The sequence below is a fragment of the Vulpes lagopus genome, chromosome 7, assembly GCF_018345385.1.
Source record: "Vulpes lagopus strain Blue_001 chromosome 7, ASM1834538v1, whole genome shotgun sequence".
NCBI classification, from domain to species: Eukaryota; Metazoa; Chordata; class Mammalia; order Carnivora; family Canidae; genus Vulpes; species Vulpes lagopus.
Genome location: NC_054830.1, coordinates 87,654,956 through 87,676,160, shown reverse-complemented (window position 1 = coordinate 87,676,160; position 21,205 = coordinate 87,654,956). Strand labels below are relative to the sequence as shown.

The 21,205-nt window shown below is 34.0% G+C and overlaps 1 protein-coding gene across 1 annotated transcript in view; it reads right to left on the bottom strand.

The window, feature by feature from the left end:
• The window catches only part of CAAP1 (caspase activity and apoptosis inhibitor 1), a 49,492-nt gene that overhangs the window by 10,614 nt on the left and 17,673 nt on the right, over positions 1-21,205 (bottom strand). Inside the window, exon 5 of the mRNA XM_041764116.1 lies at positions 12,065-12,138. Within this exon, the coding sequence (XP_041620050.1) occupies positions 12,065-12,138 (74 nt within the window). The remainder of the gene's footprint in view (positions 1-12,064; positions 12,139-21,205) is intronic.

The window sequence follows — 21,205 nt, the reverse complement described above, 5'->3', positions numbered from 1 at the left end:
TCTTAATATCACAATACTAACCAATGAATAGTAGGTTAAATGTGAAAACTCTCTGAATATCTAATATTAAGAAATGTTAACTTTTTAAGGCATTATGATCATGCTTAAAAAGAGATCTCTAATCTTTGAGATACAAACACTGAGATATTTACAAACCAACTGAAAAGATGTTTAGAATATGCTTTAAAATAATCTAGCAATATGAAGCAGGCAGTGGTATGGATGAAAAAATTAGTCACAGGTGGATAACTGAAGTAGGAGAGAGTACATGGAAGTTAATGCTATTTTTTCTTATTTTTGCTTAAAAATTTCCAAGATAAAAAGTTCTTTTTTAAGTTGATTGTTATTCAGAAACCCTAAATAAGTAACATTTTTGGCAATATCTAAAAATATATATATCTTGGAGGAGAATACAAGAAAATCAAAATCCTATATTCCTACTAGGCAATCATAGAGCTGGTTATCAAAAGAGTTAAAGTCTTTTGTTTTCTCTTTTAGTTTTTCTCCTCTAATTTTAAGTTAATCACATTCAGTGGTTATGCCATTTAGAACAGCACATTTTACCATCCTCCCCTCTAGGTCCTTCTCTGTAGAATCTCTTAACTCTCCAAGGCTTCTAGTATTATCAACCTGCTAGAATCTCATTAGTAACAAAGTCCATAGCTTATTGGACAGCAATGCTATGCTTCCATGGATTTCTTTTCTGAGACAACAAAAAAGTTTGGTTTTACTAAATTTTAACTTACAAGGAACACAACTTTACTGTATTCTAGTAGAAAGTCAACTTGCAACAGTTCTAGTGAGTTCTAGCCTTTTCAAGAAACCAAAACTTTATTTTCTGAAAAAGAAACAATTGGGGCAGCCCAGTGGCTCAGTGGTTTAGCGCTGTCTTCAGCCCAGGGCCTGATCCTGGAGACCAGAAATGAGTCCCACATCAGGTTCCCTGCATGGAGCCTGCTTTTCCCTCTGCCTGTGTCTCTGCCTCTCTCTCTCTCTCTCTCTTTGTGTGTCTCTCATGAATAAATAAAATCTTAAAAAAAAAGAAAAGAAAAGAAAAGAAAAGAAACAATTGGTTTTTTTTTAGTATATAAAAATAATTTTTGTAGAGGACTTTTAATCTTCCTCTCAGCAAAACAGGCAGAACTTGGGTTATTCCTTCATGTTTTAAACTACTGATTTAAATTTAAGTGTATCATGTTAACCACCATATTAAAAATTTAATCATGACACTGTTACTAAGATACAGAAGAAAATGTAAACAACTTAATACAGAACAACTATCTAGAATTCTACCAAACCCACAATGAACTTCTGGATAACTAAGTGCCCTCTAGCCTATAAACCTAACTTTTGTAAATGATAAATTCAGAGATTACTCCAAGAATCAATAAATATTCATTCAATGTCTATTAATGCCACAATAATGCTAGAGAGGCCAGAGAAGAGACAGGCCTTACAAAATGCTACAGGTAAGGTAAACTCAGTATTTGTAGCATGATTAAGGCATAGATTTTGCCTTTGTGGTATTTATGTTTGCTTAAAATATGGACAGGATGGATACCTTCAAGTACTAAACTGTACAAATATAAAGTATGCCAGAATTTCAGAGTGTTAAAGACAATAGGGAAAAGTCAAGGAGATCTTCATAAACATGTGATATGAAGTAGGTCTTAGAATCTATTAGGTGATATTGACAGAAGAAACAACTCCAAGTGTAAGGGACAGAATGGAAAGACAGGTGCTAGAGATAAAGTTAGTTCAGAAATATGTGAGCCTAACAGAATAAAATACACAAGTGAGAATATATAAAAGGCTAGTATCAATATTATTGCCTCTGAAGACATCACCATTCTAGCAGAAAAAGCACAACAGTGACCTCTTGCCAGTCTTTATAAAGGATCAGATAAGTAATTAAATAGGCAACAGCAGTAGGAACTAGGTGATATTTAGTAAGAGAAGTGGAAAAGTACAAGTAGGTAGGGAAGGCCACAGCTGATCTGGAGATGTCGCATCTTAAAGAACAACTAGTTGACCTAAATAAGAGTACATCCTGGTGTATGAGTTTCTCAGATTTGGACAAATTGAATAACAAGCACTAAAACCTGTACTCACAAACGACAGATTCACATTTATACTCTGAGATATGCTGCGAACTAGACACATGATAAAGCATCATAGTTTTTTTTTTTTTAAGATTTTATTTATTTATTCATGAGAGACACAGAGAGGGGCAGAGACATAGGCAGAGGGAGAATCAGGCTCCCTATGGGAAGCCCAATGCGAGACTTGATTCCAGCACCTTGAGATCACAACGTGAGCCAAAGGCAGACACTCAACCACTAAGCCACCCAAGTGCCTGAGCATCATAGTTCTATGTTCAAGAAAAGGTAACTTCTACAAAACTATAATACAGTATATCTGACACCAATGCTCAGCAAAATTCTAGGTTTATTAAGAGGTTAATGAATTCTGAAAAAAAGTAGTGCTAAATAGTTTAGACAGAGAAGGTAACATTTGACCAGGATCAAAATGACATGTGGAAGACTCATGGTTATCTTGGGGAGGAGCATAAAGGTAGAGTGAACAGCAAAAGCAAAGTCCCTGACAAAACAGTACTTGTAGTGCCAGAGGAAACTGAAAAGGGAGGAGGAGAATGAGTAAGGGGGAGCGTGACAGGCCATATCACATATGGCTTGTACTGGCCACAGGAAGGAAGGATTTCAGATTTTGTTGGAGATAGGAAGATATGGGAAGGCTTTGATAAGAACGGTGACATGACCATTTTGAGTTTTTAATTTTTATAGTCATTCAGAAATGGAAGAGACTACAGGGGAGCACAGGTAGAAATAGAGGAATCAGCATGTTGAAAGAATCAACACCACAAAAATATGTCTAAGAAGAGGTGACAAATGGTTGGATTCTGAATATTATAAAAGTAGAGCTGGACATGATTTGTTGACAGAGATGAAAGAAAGCACTCAAGAATGAAACAGAGATTCTTGAACTAGACACTCAAAGGAATGTTACTGCTATTCATTGAGATGGAGAAGACTGTAGGAGAAGCAAGATTTGGAGGGGGAGTGGTATTGTTTTCTTCTTTGTTGCTTTGGGTGGGGGGAGAGAGGTCAGGGAACAATCTAGAATTTACTCTGGAACATATTAACTTTTAAGATACTTACTGAACATCTAATAAGTAAGCTAGATATAAAAGGCTGGGAAGAAGTATGAATTGGAGAAATAAATTTGTAGCTGCCAATCTTAGAATTACATAAGATGTAGGAAAATGAAAAAGTCCAGAGGCACCGGGGTGACTCAGTCTTGGCTCAGATCATGATCTCAGGGTCCTGGGATTGAGCACCATGTCAGACTCTGTGCTCAGGGGGCAGTCTGCTTGTCCTTCTGCCCCTCCCCCGTGGCTTGAGCTTTCTCTCTAACAAAAATCCTTTAAGAATTTTTTAAAAAGTGTTTTTAAAAACAAAAGTCCAAAGAGAAGGTGGTGGGACACTAACCCTTTAGAAGTCAGGTAGAGGAGAACATGACAAAAAGCAGACTGAGAAGAGAGTATCAGGGAAGGAGGAATAATCAATAGGTATCACACATGGCTGATACGTCAAGATAAGGACTCAGCAATACCAGTCAAATAGCTGCTGGCAATAATAGTTCACTAGAGAGAGGGGCAATCATTGGAACAGAAAAAACACCTGTAGGTACCAAAAGAGAATGTGTTCACTACACAGAGGGGCTGGTCTCAGGAACAAAAAGAGTTCACCCATTTTAAGAGAAGAGACGGGGACTATATAATTTATTTTCAGACACAGGTACATAGAAAAAATTAATTTACACCTTTGTTTTCCTTTATTAGAGAAGTTCTCTCCAAGCCAGGCCATATTTTATCTTTCTGGTGCCTAACACAAAACCATAATTTGTTTGTTGGAAGAAGGGATCAGCTTCAAAATCTGAACAAACATCATTTACAAAAAATATTTTAAAAAATAAAGAAAAAAGAAAAAAGAAAAAAATATTAAGTTCATTTTCTATAACCCAAAGGACACATAAGGGCAAATGAGCAGGAGTTACATAATAGCAGCCTATATTTCAACACAGAGACCCTTTTACCAATTAGAGACAGCAAGGATAATATTGAGGGGATGTAGCAGAAAATTCTAATGATAATAATAATGATGGCAGAAATATTTATAACAAGAGTTGATACTTCCTAAGCATCTACTATGTACTGATCACTTCTCTAAAGCACTTTACATGTCTTAACTCATTTAATCCTTCTGCCAACATATTGGAATAGGCACTCATCTTTATTATCTCCATTTTACAAATGATGAAACTGAGGAACAGAGTTCAAGTAACTTGCCCTATTGTTCACAAAACTGAAGTGGCAGAACCAAACTCCAAACCCAAATATATTTCAAAAAAAAATCTATGCAATTTAAATATTCGATAGTGCCTCCCAGATCTTAACAGAATCAGAATGCCCACTGAAGCATCACAAATGAAAATGCTGGTTCAGACTGAATTTATCTTCTTCTTGTAGGTCCCTTAAGCGCACCTGAATAAATAAAATATGTAGGAGACAAAGAGCTAAAAAAATGTATTAAATATGAAAAATTATTAAGAGAAGGAAAAGACAAGACACAGACTGGGAGACAATATTCACAAAACACACCTGGTTAAAGGACTGGTATCTGAAATATATAAAGAACTCATAAAACTCAACAATTAGTAAACAAACAACCCAAATAAAAAACAGGCAAAAGATGTAAAGAGACAAGTCACCAAAGAAGATGCATATATGGCAAAGAAATACCTGAAAAGATGCTCAACATCATATGTCCTTAAGGTATTGCAAAGTAAAACAAAAAGATACCATTTACACCCCTATTAGAATAGTCAAAATCCAAATCACTGACAGCACCAAATGCTAGCAAGGATGTGGAACAAAGCAAAGTCTTATTCACTCATGGCAGGATACAAAATGGTACAGCATTTTGAAGGGCAGCATGGCAATTTCTTACAAAACTGAACTTGGTGTTTACCCAGAGCTGAACTTGTATCCATACAAAAACTTGTATACAAATAATTATAGCAGCTTCACTCATGATTGCCAAAATCTGAAAGCAACAAAGATGCCCTTTAATAGGTGAATGGATAAGCAAACTACAATAAATATATACAATGGAAGATCATTCAGCAATAAAAAGAAATGAGCTATCAAGCCACAAAAAGACATGGAAGAATGTCAAATGCATACTGTTCAGTGAAAGGAATTAACTTGAAAAGACCATATACTACATATGATATCTCAACTAAAACTTCTAAGTAAATTATAGACTGTGGTAGAGGACATGCAAAAAGTTCAGAAACTGGCAACATATAATTGCAAGCCTAATGTTTACTATCTTTCCTTTGGTAGGAATATTTCCATATAAGGAGGCACTTTTGATAATCCATTGGATAAGAACATAATTACTAAAAACCAGAGTGGATCCAAAGGGGATTCAAACATCTGTCAAAGGTTTGAACTGTGTAACCTCCAAACCAGCTGCCCTAAGACTATGTCTAGGATCCTTTGAAATACATCACAAGATAGAATGGGTAGAATTTAAAGAAACATGGAAACAAACATTTTCTTCATATACTAAATCAAACTCTTCAAAATGTGATTTTTAATAACACACACACACACAAACCATTATGCACCCAAAAACCTTGCCAGTTGACTTTTTTTTTTTTTTTTAAATCCAGAGAAGTTGCACAATTAAATGTAACACAGGGATCTTCAAAAGGAAAAAAGAAACAGTATGGGCTAATCTGCCACACAAAACGTAATTCTCACCCTTTTGTGAAACTACTACACAGAAGGGGACAGATGAAAAGGCGGGAAGATCCTGTTTGGTGTCACTGCTAGTAATAACTTGTGAAAAAGCTCAAAGGAATTGAGAAGAGAAATGTAAATTCTTAAATCGCACCGACGGTTATACCATAAATCTCTTTTTACTTCACCAACTGCTGAACTGGACGTCATTTCCCCAGAATGAGTTTCTAAAAATCCTTTTAAGAAGTTAACTTATGTTAAGAAGCTGCATTTTATGAATACTTATTGGTTAGAGCCAGTCAAGGAAATAATCAAGGACTAACAAAAAAGAAATTAGACTAAAAACTTGGAGAACAAATCAGTTGTCCATCTGCTTCTCTGCTTCCAGCTCCAAACGGCCTGAAACACTTTTTATCAGTCTTCCCACACTCTCACACACTCATGCCTGCGATTTAGGTCTTCAAAGGAAGACACAGCACTGAGCTCACTTGCCAATCCAGAGGCTTTGACAGCAACACATACATATAAAACTCCTCCAAAAGCTGCTTAATTAACTGATGATCTTCATTCTCTCTTTCTTCACAAAGCAACAGAAGTCTCTAAGGGCATTCTGATTATCTTTAATACTATCTTCTCATTATCTTTTTAACTTCTTATAACTTATATATATTCCTTCAGCTATGGTTATGAAATTCTTTCCAGCAAAACTCAATTTTAACTGCAAATTTCTTCATTCTAGTCTACTTACTCACTTTTGCTCTTCCTGATGCAGGACTACGTTAGAACAACAGCAGTAACAATAACAGCAATAAGAGCAAAGATCAGTTGAACTTTTCCATTTATCCCTCACCTTAAGGATTCAAATGGCCTCATACAGTTTTATATTTAATACCTTTGCTAAATATTGGCAAAAATCTCTTCCATCACATCTAATTTTTACAAGTAATAAGTAAGCTGTGACCATCATCAATTCTTTGATAGTCTAAAAGGAGTCTCTCAATTTCATTACTTATATAAACACGTCAGTGAAAATGTTTTTAAGTACCTGCTCCAGTATATATTTTTACTTACTTATAAAATAAGATCATAATAAATTAATATGTACTAATATAATGATATATGGAATCAGAAATTTTTAAATGGAGAGAAAAACATATATGCTTATATGTATTTATTCACTTCAGAAGTACTGGTATTAAATGTAGTTATCCAAAGGGGCACCCACACCCCAATGTTTATAGCAGCAATGTCCACAATAGCCAAACTATGGAAAGAGCCCAGACATCCAAAAACAGATGAATGGATAAAGAAGATTGGTGTGTGTATATTTTTATATATGTATATATACATATATATATAAATATATACAATGGACTATTACTCAGCCATTAAAAAAAAATCTTGCCATTTGCAACAACATGGATAGAACTAGAAGATATTATGCTAAGTGAAATAAGTTGATCAGAGAAAGACAATTTTCATATGATCTTACTCGTGGAATTTAAGAAACAAAACAGAGGAGCATAGGGGAAGGCATGAAAAAATAAATAAGATGAAATCAGAGAGGAAGACAAACCATAAGAGACTCCTAATCATAGGAAACAAACTAAGGGTTGCTGGAGGGGAGGACAGTAGGGGAGACGGGTAACTGGGTGATAAGCATTAAGGAGGGCACGTGATGTAATGAGCACTGAGTGTTATATAAGACTGATAAATCACTGACCTTGACCTCTGAAACCAATAATACATTATGTTAATTGAATTTAAATAAAATTTTAAAAAATATGTATATATTTTAAAAAGTACTGGTATTCTTTTTCCTGCAATCTCTGAAGTGTATAATTATACTTTGGTGACCACAGTCTAGAAGGCTGAAAAAAGCCCAAAGAAAATATCTAAACTTCCACCACACAGTTCAACCACTGATAAACATTTTTCCCCTAAAGTCTACCTTTCAACTTTTTGAAGCTCTTGTTAACACAAGAATTCTTAAAGCTGTCCATCATACACTAATTCATGAACTGCAAGGTCAAAATTTAATTACATGAGGCAACTACATTAGTTTTTAAAAACACAACAACAGTGGGAGAATTTGAGCCTAACCACAGCAAAATTTGGTGTGTATATTTGCATGTCTTTCTCTAATAGGAAGAATAATTTCCTAATAGAATAAAAAATATAGAGAAAGAAAAAGTACAGACACTGCACTAGGCACTAGTCTTTACAAAATCTAACCAGAAAGAAACTTCAAGATTAAGGTTAAAGATCCAACCACTGCTTCAATCTGCTCTACAACAGAGCCACCAAGTGGTAGTTTATGTAACTTGTGTTCAAACACCCATCAGCAATGAGGAAGACCGCCTATGCATTTTCTGATACTTTTATTTGAGATAAGTAGGTTGAACCTAAATCTATCTAATGATAAGTCGACCTACTGGCCCTATTTTTATTTATTTTTTTTTCAAGTTTCTTTTTTTTTTTTTTAATTAATTTTTATTGGTGTTCAATTCCTATTTTTATTTTCATAGGCAATATAGAATAAGCCTAATCACTCTTCCACTTGACAGCCCTTCAAATATTTTAAAATGAGTGTTAAAAACCTCACCTCCTCTTCAACCTAAATATCCAAACTTGACTTAGCTATTTCTCATGTATAGTTAAAAATATTTCTCATGACCACTTCCAAGAAGAAATGCAAAACTGGGAGCTAAATTCTTACGTTACAAAGGAGAATAATTTGCAAAATTATACATAGACCTGGTTGTAAAGCTTAAAGCAATAATTTAAATATAGACCATTATTTTAATACTACTGAAGGTCTTAAGCAAATTTATTTATAGATATATATCTATAAATAATATATATAAGATCTATATATCTATATATAATATATAAAGAGAATATTAGCAGAGATTTGATATTTTAAAAATATTTTCTACAAATTAAATACCTCCAACAAATATCAGTTTTCATTTTTTTAAAAATAGTGTGCTATTTAGACCAATTTAGAAAATTTACATAAATTTCAGGGGCATCTGGGTGGCTCAGTTGGTTGAGCGACTGACTCTTGATTTTAGCTTTGGCCAGTGATCTTGGGGTTGGGGCATCCTGCCATGTATCAAGCTCTACCCTCAGTGGGGAGTCTGTGTGAGATTCTCTCTCCTTCTCTCCCTTTGCCACACCCACCTTGCTCTCAAGCACTCTCTCAAATAAAGAAATCTATAAAAATAAAATCAAATAATTATTATTTTTAAAACTTAGCTAAACTTTTTCAATAATACAAACCCTAAGATCCTCCAGGAAATTAATCAAAGATCTCAGGCTTCTACATGTATATGTGCTCATGTACACAAACACAGCTGTGCCAAAGATAAAGAGCAAAACTGTAACTGATTTTCTTATACAGCTGCCCTCTTGCTAAAAATGAGTTAGGAAACTAATCCCAACGGAAGAGTTCCTATTTTACTATAGTACCAATAAACCAGTAGATTGAATTTACATTTAAATAATTTTTGCACAGTGAAGGTATATCTTCGGCTATTAGTCCACCATTAAAGTATGGGAGAAGTTAGCACGTTATTTGATACTCATCTTCAGCACAACTTGTTTATGATATTTATCAACAAGACAGATGAAACAAAAACTAAACAAAAAATGCCAATTTCAATTAACTAATTCATAGTTAATATTTCTCAATATTTGAGTATTTTAGAAGCTAAGAAACCAAAAAAAATTCAAAGTGTAATTTAAATAACGTGTCAGTATCACACACTATGTAACAGGTCATATAATAAGACTTATTTTATTCAGAAAGAGCAAAGAAAATTCAATGCTGCTTTATATTTTGGTCTACTGAACAAAGGGTTACTGTAATTCTAATTAAGCTTCCATGAATTTTCTTGAATGGTCAAGCCATTAAACAAAACAACAATACATTCACAAGGAGTATTATATTCTGTTTTTATTGAGCTCACTGTGAGCACGAACAGCTAGCTATGCAAGAAAAGTTAGAGATAATATTAAATAAACTCTGCAAGTTTTGCATATTAAAAATAAACAATATTAGTTAATTTAGGGAAAAAGGCAACAATCTTTATTGAGACTACTAGGATTTCTATTTCCTGGTATACCTCAGCTTCCTGGGGAAACTCCAATCAAGTTACTTACTATCTGGTTCAGATTTTTGCTATACTAATATTTACCTGGATGTTCTAAGTAATTGAATATTCTAAATAACTTATGTTTGTTCCATTATGCAACAAAACATTTTATATTTTAACTATTGTTATAGACATTTTTCTAGAAGACGTCATTATTTCCCTCTTTTCTTAAAAAAAAAAAAAAGCAAGATGGTACTGCTGTGCTTTGATCTTATGTTTACTCATCTCTGCTTGCTATCACTTACTGATGACAGTGTGTTCTTGATGTTTATGAAGCCTATGTGAACCTGAGAGTGGTCTACATAGGTTCTGGCTACTCTGAGCAATTTTTCTCTCCCTCTTTGCCTCTATGGCTGTTTTTTAAATGACTGAAGTTAACATAAAATCAAAGCAAAATAGGCTTTTGACAGTAGGAAGCGAATTCTAAAGAACTCCAAGTACCTGAACATGAGAGTAAACATCTACCCTTAGAAGGCAGTGCTGGCGGGATGCCTGGGTGGCTCAGTGGTTGAGCGCCTGCCTTCGGCCCAGGGCGTGATCCGGAATGGAGTCCCATATCAGGCTCCCTGCATGGAGCCTGCTTCTCTCTCTGCCTGTGTCTCTGCCTTTCTCTCTCTGTGTCCCTCATGGATAAATAAATGAAGAGGAAGAAGGAAGAAGGAAGAAAGAAGAAGAAGAAAGAAGAAGAAGGAAGAAGGAAGAAGGAAAAAGGAAGAAGAAGAGGAAGAAGGCAGCACTGGCTAATTTGTACTTTGAAGTCTCCATTCCTTTTTCCCTAGGAATTGGAATCAACCAAGTCAATTACATGACATTCTTCTCTCTGTAGATGATCTAACAGCATACCCTCCACACTGCCTGCTCATTAGATGCAAAGAATAGAAACAAAGACAGTAAGAACAGCAGACCTGTCCAATTACCCATGGGGTATAAGAGTTACATGAAAATAATGTGTGCTTAGCATTTATATATGACAAATAAATGTAAATGAAACTATGAATTTGAGTTTATGTCTTTGGTGGGTGCTCAGAAGTAGTCAGAACATAATGATATATATATATTTTGGTCTATCTAAGAGGTTAACAACACAAGAGGACTTCTGAAAAACAATGGAATTCTTGAAACCATCAGAAGTATTTATAAAAAAACCCAGAATACATAAATTAGAATTACAGAAAATCTTAATTTTGTTCTATCTATAAATTTAATGAGTCACAAAATAAGTTATCAATTATTTTTCACTTTGTCAATTAAGCATCAATAACCCAGGCCACAAGTAAAAAAAGAAATTCTGCCTAAATAAACTGATGACCTACTTCCCTTTACCAAATAAGTTCTTATAACTCAAGTTTCAGAGAAACTATTTCAAGCCAATCAAAGATTAGTTGCTTACATAATATGTAAAACAATCATTTTGGCTACAGGAGATTCTCATTGCTCTGAAGTAATTTTATCAGAACAGAGCAAAAATGTGAGGTGGTCTTTGAGTAACTAATAAAAATTTATTTTACTTTCAATTTTCCCTACAAGAATGAGAGAAACAAAAAAGACATGTGAAAGATCAACCCTATTGATCTACTTGGCTTGAATAAATTACAAACTACCACTTCACCTCTGCTGGCTGATAATGTCAAAAACTACGGACTTATAGAAAACAAATAAGGAAGAGAGTAATAACAAAGTATTTCCACAGAAAAGACCAAAAAGGTCACCCCATAAAGTTTTTTTGTTTTTCCTTATATAACCCAAAACTATCCAGTTAACAAATCTCCAAATCTCCAATATACATACTGCAGCTGATGATATATAGCAGAGATTACAAAATTAAAACTATTCAAGATGACAGCTTTTTGGTGATACTGTAGCCACATATCACTATGGTAGAACTACTCCAGTAGCTAAAGGAGTCATGAAATAAAGGAAATGTTCTTTACTCTTTTGATCTTAGACCAAATAAATTATTCTGTTTCCTTATCTGTAAAATGGACGTGACCTGCAGCAGTGAAAATTCATTACTGGTAAAATGTTCATAATCTTCAAGAAAACGTTATATAAAAATTAACTACTTGATTCATACCTTGTTTTAATTCCAAACCTTCAGGTTGCTTGTTCTCTCTCACAGCTGAAGTAGAATCTACAGAGGTGTCTTGTCTGAGGAATAAAAATAAAAACCATTTTTAAAACTATATTCAATCAAATAATACTTACTGCTCAGGTTCCCAGAATTAAGTCATACACTTGGGAAGAAGACACACTGAATTCTTCTGAGCCCCCAGGACACCATTCAGTGCACTTCGGAAACTCAGAAACATGTATACATGTCAAAAGCAGTAGCTATAAACCATCACCAATTTAAGCAGTATATGTCTTTGTAAAAATCAAGGGACAAAACTGGAAGGAACAGGGAGGTAACTTTCTCCTTTCCCAAACCCTGCAGGATAGCTGGTAGGAGAAATCATAACTTACAGAGGAATCCAGTAATTTTTCAACTTCAACTGTTAAATTTAATGGGCACTTTGGAATTCAAATTATTTTATATTCATCTAATTTCATATCTCAAATGCTTTGATGTCTACAGTATGTGGGAAATACATATGTGGGAAATACATATTTTATATGTAATATACATATGTAATCAAAGTAAACGGATTAAAGTATAAGATCATAAAAAAGTTTTGATTCACCATGTTCTCCAACAGAACCCCAAATTAATATTCTTTCTTAGAGGGCATTATACCATCTAAATATTAATGTTACAAATACTTTTCAGCCAAAGAAATTAATTAGGTGCAAATATTCAAAATGACTATTTTCTTTATAAATACATATTTCACCCTCTAGAGAATTTCTATACATATCCTAAAACTAACATACAAAAAGTATTTTGGGAATTTTCCTACTCACAAAACTATTTCTATCCACTTAATAACAAATCTTTCAAATAACCAAAGGATAAAGACTTATGATCACTTCCTTGAATTTACAATATTCTTTCCTGGCAACTTATTTGGCACTCAACGTGTTTAGTAACGCAAGCACAAACTCAAATAGAGACTACAAAATTATTTGGATCTGTTATTAGAATACATAAAAAATTTAAAATTGAGATACCTGTTTTATATTTCTGTCTAATATCACCTACTCAGACTTTATTCTTTCACCAGAATGACTGGCAGATCCCAACGAAGAAATGAACAAATATTCTTTGGCAATCCAGGGACAGATAAAATGTCAATATAGTGCATTAAGAGCTTTGCAAGGAATAAAGTTAAAATGTGTTACCTCAAGCCTTACAGTCAAATTAGATTTTTACCTACTGGGAGCATTAATCTATTCCTAAGTATCTTCCTTTAGAGAAAATGTTTGTTTGCTCTTACACATCCTTGAATGGGCACCTAATTATTCTTCTAAGCAATATATCTAAATGACTTGAACAAAAACATAATGTAAAAAGAAATATAATGTAAAAAAAAAAAAAATGTTTACTCCCAGATAAGACATCACCATTAAAAAGGCCATGGGCAGGATGCCTGGATGTCTCAGTGGGAAGAGCCTGGGTCTCTTGATCTCAAGGCATAAGGTTGAGCCCCATGTTGGGTGGACAGATTACTTAAATAAGTAAACTTAAAAAGTGGGGAGAAGGGCCATGGGTATATGTAATACCCAAAGGATACAACATCACCTATGCAATATTAAAGCTGAGAATGTATGACCTATATCATGAAGGAATCATCAGTCAAACCTCAAATGGAAAAAAAAGAAGTACTGTTCTATTAAAAGAGGTTGGGGAGTTAAATGCCAATGTTTTATAAAAGGCAAATAAAGGTTGTGAAAATATTTCAAGTTAAAGGAAGTTAAAAAGAGCCATGACAACTAAATGTTATACTTGACATGACACTGGTAAACTAAAGGGGGAAAAACGTGATAAAGGACATTACTGAGTCAAATGACAAACTGAAATACTGAAGGTAGATTTGATAAAAGAATCACACCAATGTTAAGTTTACTGAAATAGACAGGGTGTTGTGGCTATATACATAGAGTATCATATCCTTAAAAAAAAAAAAAGCACAATATAGTCTTTAGGGGTAAAGTGTCATAATGTATGTAACTTATAGCTTCAACTGTTTTAAAATAAATACACATCTATAAAAAGAGGGTGTGCAAATAAGTTAATAAATAAATAAATGTTAATAATAGGTAAATCTAGGTAAAAGATATATGGATGTTTCTTATACTGCTCTTATTCTTCTAACATTTTAATAACTGAAGTTATTGCTAAATAAACATTTTTAAAAATAATGTAGTAAGATGCGTTACTGTATGCATTATTTTATTTTTTGTGAAAACCTGTTGGTTCCCCTTCTAATAAAACTGGACATCTCTATAAAGATTACCTGCTGCTATAAAGAATTTCTTTTCGTACCCAAAGTGAACTTTTGTAACATTCTGTTTTATCTTTAGTTAGGTCTGAACGTGTTGTTGAAGAAAGTCACCAAACAGAATTTCAGACAGTGGATGCAGTACAAGTCCACCATCTTGTGGCTGAAAAATGAAATGCTAGCTGATTTTCCACCAGTACTATCTGAAGTTGGAAAAAATATTAGAGAAAATAGCTTGGAATTTTAAAATCTATACCAACTAATTTTTCCAAGATGTAGGCTTTGCAACTACTTCCAGAGCTAAGACAATTTAAAGATTTTTACCAAAGAGCATGAAAGAGATGATATACACAAAAAAAGGAAATGTTTTAAAGTGTAAGAAAACCATTTAAGTACATATGATGTCTTTTTATTTCTAGTTTCATGAAAATAAAAAATGTCTACTCTCAGATAAGACATACTAGGTGTTAGAGTCAGGAAAACTAAAGTAATTCTAATTTATATTTAAATGGCATTTAAATATTTCTATCAAATACTTTATGTAACAATTTTATAACAACTGTAGGGGTGCCTGGGCGACTCATTTTGGTTAAGCATCCAATTCTTGATTTTGACTCAGGTCAGGATCTCAGGGTTGGGAAATCCAGCCCTGCTTAGGGCTCCACTCAGGCTCAGGGTTGAGATTCTTCCCATCACCCAACTCAGCCCCTCCCCCTGCTCATGTGTGCACACGCCTTTCTCAGATAAACAAATCTTTTTATAAAAAAGAATTTTATAACAATTGGGAGAAAGAGAGAGAGAAGGCAACACAGAAAAGTAGAGGAGGGAGAGAACACACTGTTAAATCTGCTTTGGTTTAAGAATCTCGCAATGGCTTTTTGTATTTCTTTCCTTTGAGGGTGGGGGGACACACGTTTTTTATTTTTCTAATTCCCTTCTCCCATCCACAGTGCTCCTCCTTAAAGCAGCTTAATTTACAATCTTGGCTTTGAATTATAAGAGAGCCATATACCATCTCTGGGATTTAAGTCCTCAAACCAATAGCAATCTGACTTTCCTTCTTTTAACCCATACACAATTACACTCTTGATCCTTCCTTACAACAAAATTAAAAAATTAACTATTGGGACTACAGCAAAATAAAAATCCTCTGCACAGCGAAGGAAATAATCAACAAAACTAAAAGGCAACCTACAAAATGGAAGAAGATATTTGCAAATGACATTATCTGATAAAGGGTCAGTATCCAAAATATATAAAGAACTTATAAAACTCAAAACCCAATGAATTTTATTTGTTTTCCAGAACTCAATGGATTCGTTGTTTAAGTCAGAGTAATACATACACTGGGGAGATCTGTGGAACTTAAGAACAATTACATATGTGAATTACTAAAAGTTTAAAATATATATTTAAAGAGGGAAAAAAGCCAATTTCTTATACAAATAAAAAAAAAACATAGAGAAGATATCTCAATGGCAGGATAAAGGAGACGCCAGCATTTTCCTAATTTGCCAAAAGTAAGCTGACAATCGGGCAAACTGGCATAACAAAAAGTAGAACTCTTAATTCTCCTCGGTCTCCTGAGAATAAAAACAGAGGCTAAAAGAAGCCAACCTATCATTCTATGAGCTTTCTATTAAAAATAAGAAACAAAGAAACGAGGGTAGCCAAAATATTTGGAAAAAGAAGGATGCACATGATCAGATTTCAAGACTATAAAGCTACAGTAATCAGGACACTAAGATATTGGAGAAAGATTAAACATATATATTGATGGAACAAAAGAGAGTCCAGAAATAAACCCACATTTATGTGATCAATTGAGTTGCAACAAAAGTACAAAGGCAATTCACTGGAACTGAACAAATGGTATGGGTACAACTAGATATCCATATGTATATAATTTTACAACCATATCTTACACTATATATAAATACTAACTCAAAATAACAGACATAAAAAATGTAAACCTATAAAACCTCTAGATGATTATGCAGGAAAAAATCCTTTGTGACTTTATTAATAAGCAAAGGTATCACCAAAGCATGGCCTATAAATAAAAATAATTGATCAACTTGGATTTTCCCCAAATAAAAAACATCTGCTCTTCTAAGGAAATGTTGAGAGAATAAAAAACTAGCAAGACTGGGAGAAAATACTTGCAAGCCACATATCTGATAAAAAAGGACTTGTATTCAGAGTAAATAAAGAACTCTGAAATCACACACACAAAAAAACCTCAAAAAAACAAAGAACCCAACTTAAAAAAAACTGGTTAAACAATTAAGTCACTCAAGGGTGATTTGGTGGCTCAGTCAGTTAAACATCTGACTCTTCATTTTAATGGAGGTCATGATCTCCGCTCCCGGTGCTGGGATCAAGCCTCTCCTCCTACTGCAGTGTTGGGCTCTCTGCTCAGCAAGGAGCCAGTTTCTGCCTCTCCTTCTGCCTGCCCCTCCCCAGCTTGTACTCTCTCTCTGTCAAATAAACAAGTAAACCTTAAAAAAAAATATTAATGCACTTGACCAAGGAAGATGCACAGATGCAAATAAATATAACAAATATGGTCAATGCCATTGGTTATTAAGGAAATGCAAATTTGGAACCACAATGCCATACCACTACACATATATTAAAATGGCTAAAATCAAAACAACAGACAAACTGAACTTTCATATACAGTATCAGTGAGGATGCAGACATGCCCTAGCAACGCCCACTCTTAGGTACTAGACCAAGAACAATGAAAACTTAAGTTCCAACCGAAAACTTGTGTTCCTACGGAAAACCTGTATGTGAACATTCATAGTGGCAATATTTGAAACTACCATAAACTGTAAACAACTAAAATGTCCTATTATTAATTTTCTATTGCTGCCATAACAAATGACCACAAACTTGGTAGCTTAAAACAACATAAACATATTACAGTTTTGTAAGTCCTAAGTCTGGTATGAGTCTCACTGGAGCAAAATCAAAGTGTCCACAGGCTGCATTGCTTTCTGGAGGCTCTAGGGGAAAATTCATTTTACGTTCATCTGGGCTGCTGGCAGAATTCAGTTCATGGAGTTTGTTGGACCAAGTCCCTGACTCCTTACTGGCTATAAACTGAGGAACACTCCCAGATTCTAGTCAAGTTCAGGTTAGATCTCTCTGACTTCTTCTGCCTTCCTCTTCAATTTTAAGGAACTCATGGAATTAAACTGGGATAACCTAGATAATCCAGGATAATCTTCCCATATCAAAGTCCTTAACCTTAAACAAATCTGCAAAGTCCCTTTTGTCAAATAAAGTAACATACTCTCAGGTTCTGAAGATCAGACTAAACACCTGTGAAAGGTCATTACTTTGCTTATAAGATTACCTCAAGTGGGGAGTGGATAAACTATAATAGGCCCACACAATACTAACTACTTAGCAATAAAATGAACTACTGATATACACACCAATATGAATGAATCTCAAATGCATTATGCTAAGTGAAAGAAGCCAGACTCAAAAGGTTATATACTGTATTACTACTCTACATGACACTCTAGAAAAAGAAAAGATATATGGACAGAAATCAGATCAGTGGTTGTCAGAGACTAGGGATGGGAGAAGTGGACTACAAAGAGTCATGGGGGAAATGTTTACTGTGATGGAACTATTCTTATTCTATATTATGATTATGGTAGTATATAAAAAACCATCATTTGTCCAAATTTACAAAGCTATATAGTAAAGATGAATTGTACTGTATCTAAATGATACTTTAATTTTTTTAAATTGAAACACCACAAAAATCTTAAAGTGGACTCAAAAAATTAAATCATATACTGGTAAACTGTAATCTTCAAACTAAGAAATGAGGCAAAACAATCTTATTTTTAATTTTTCTCAAAGGGCTTTTCCAAAGATCAAATAAATCCACATCTCCACGGGTCAGAAACTTCCTTCAGCAAAGGATGGCAAAATGTAACTCTTACCTCCATTCCTCTCCCTGAATATGCAAAGAATCACAATTACCACACTCCTTTTTCTCTAATCCATGATTCCCTAAGAACTTGTGTTTACTGTGTAAACTGCAGCCCTGTAACTCTGTTTTCATGAATAGCTAGCTAACTCCTTAAATAGGGAGCTCTTTTCTATATAAAAGTGACTAAAGGAAATCAAGGAGGATTTTCTCTTTGTTTTATCTGTATATCCCTATGTTTTTAAGGAATTAGCATGAGATCAGTTTATAAGTGCATTGAAAGGTACCAACACATAGGATGTACAAACATGCTACTATTGTGTGGAGTCTAAGCATTAGGTCACAATCTTGTCAATGATTATTAATACTTTCCATGAAGGGTTTCTGAAAAACCTATCCTCTCATTTCTGATAAATTTACCATATTATGTTGAATAGTCTACATCTAAGTATTATAGCGAAACAGCAATTTATAAAGGACACGAGAACATAAGTGGAGTACAGATAACCAATTTATTATCCTTTACCAGCCTAAAAGCATAGTCAGCTCTTTATAATTCAGATATATCTAAGAGAAATGAGTTTATAAAAAGTAATGTCAACATAACAAATTGATCTCATTTGTGAGAAAAATCTTTTTATGCTTAAATATATATAATAGTTTTAAACTATTTTTGTAATAAATGAAAAAATTAGATACTTGTAAGCAATGAATTTTTTAAAAAGCAGTAACAGTAAGGAATAATAATAAAAAAACACAATGAATTATTTCACTTTCTTCAAGCTTTCATAAAAAAAAAAAATTGTGGGGAAAATCCCCAATACTTATCAGCAGAAAGTGCAATTTTAGGAATAGCTATTATTACAGATTCAGGGTAAAAATCCCATAACAAATACAGTAATATATTTTTTTCCAATGCTTACCATGTGAAAGGTACTATTGTAAGCACTTTACAATCTTTTTCTCAATCATCATCACAATCCTATAGGGTATGTACTGGTACTACCCCTATTCTCCAGATGAGGAAACTGAGGCCCAGGAGGGTTTAAGTAACTTGACAAACATCAGAGAGAAAGCAAGCTGTGGAGTTACGCTGGCGAGCATTAAATTTAAGTTAAATTTAAAATTCAGGCAGTTTATTTCTAGAAACTTCACTCTTTACATTTATTTAGACTTCCTATTACCTACAGAAATACTATTCCAAGTAGTAATACCTAAAAATTACATGTAGCCAGGCAACCCTCTCAGGTCTCCTCCCTCTTCAGGAACTTTGTACTACTATTCAATAAACTTTGCTTTGCTGCCCACCAAAAAAAAAAAAAAATTACATGTAGCCATAGCTATATACATATCCATATGGCTATATATATCTCAAAGCATAAAGTCAGTTTTTACTCAGAATTTGACCTCAAGGCTCCAGAGGAAGAAAAAATTTTTTTTTAAGATTTTATTTATTTATTCATGAGAGACACACAGAGAGAGGCAGAGACACAGGCAGAGAGAGAAGCTCCCTGCAAGGAGCCTGATGTGGGACTCAATCCCAGATGCCCTGAGCCAAAGGCAGACATTCACGTTCAACTGCTGAGCCACCCAGGCATCGGAAAATTCCTTCTTACTGGGTAAACTAAGATAAGCTATTAAAACTTCAAGATAGAATTATTTTAAATGTTGAAAATTTTAATGAAATGACAGACATAAGTAACAACAACGAAAGACCCAAACCCTCAAGAAAGGGCCTGAGAGGGATAGGAATGAAAATGGAAGAAGGAAACATTTAAAACTGTATACCTTTTTATACTATTTTGTACAAATAGCACTGTTTGATTCACCACCACCACCACTGAGGCATTTTATTTGTACATATGTATTATACCCCTAGAAAAAGAATCCCAGAATTCTTCCTCCTGTGTGTTTTTGTCATGCTTCTCCATGGTCCATGATGCCAGTTGAGGTTTTCATTCAGTACAATGAAGCCAAACTTGTGGGATGGGAGCAGATTATTTCATTTTTATAGATCTTTGAGTTGTATATCAAATCTGGGGGCTATCACTCCATGCTTGTTTAATTTGCCTATGAGGTTCCCAATAATTTCCCCAGCTCTTAGAATTTATTATTTTTTTTTAAACATTTATTTTATTTATTTATGATAGTCACAGAGAGAGAGAGAGAGAGAGAGAGAGAGGCAGAGACACGGCAAAGGGAGAAGCAGGCTCCATGCACCGGGAGCCCGATGTGGGATTCAATCCCGGGTCTCCAGGATCGTGCCCTGGGCCAAAGGCAGGCGCCAAACCGCTGCGCCACCCAGGGATCCCCAGAATTTAATATTCTAAGTGAATTCTTCATGAATGTCAAGAGGAATATGGCAAAATGAAAATTAAAAGGGGATCTTAGAGCCCTACTTTAAAACTTAGACCAAAATAAATTTCAAATGAATCAAAGATTAAACATCTAAAAAAATCCATAAAGTACTAGAAGAGAATATGAAGAATACTTTCTAACTTCAGAATAGAGAATGCCTTATCTAAATATAAAACTCAGAAAACATAAAAGATTGCCATATTAGACTACATAAACATGAAATATTTATGCATGCAAAAAAAGTAAAAGCCTTGAACAAAGTATAAAAGTATAAAAAAAAGAGCAACAAGCAAAAATAACTGCAACCCATATCACCAAAAATGGATTAAAAAAAAAGAAGTCCTCCAACTACATATACGCAAAGGGTAAATAAATGCCAAAGTTCACAGAAGACTCTCATAGCTCTATAATATATAGAAAGATGGTTAATTTCACTCAAAATAAGAGACTACAAATAAAAATTCCAAGGATATACTATTATCTATTGGATGAACAAAGATCAAAATCTTAGATAACACTA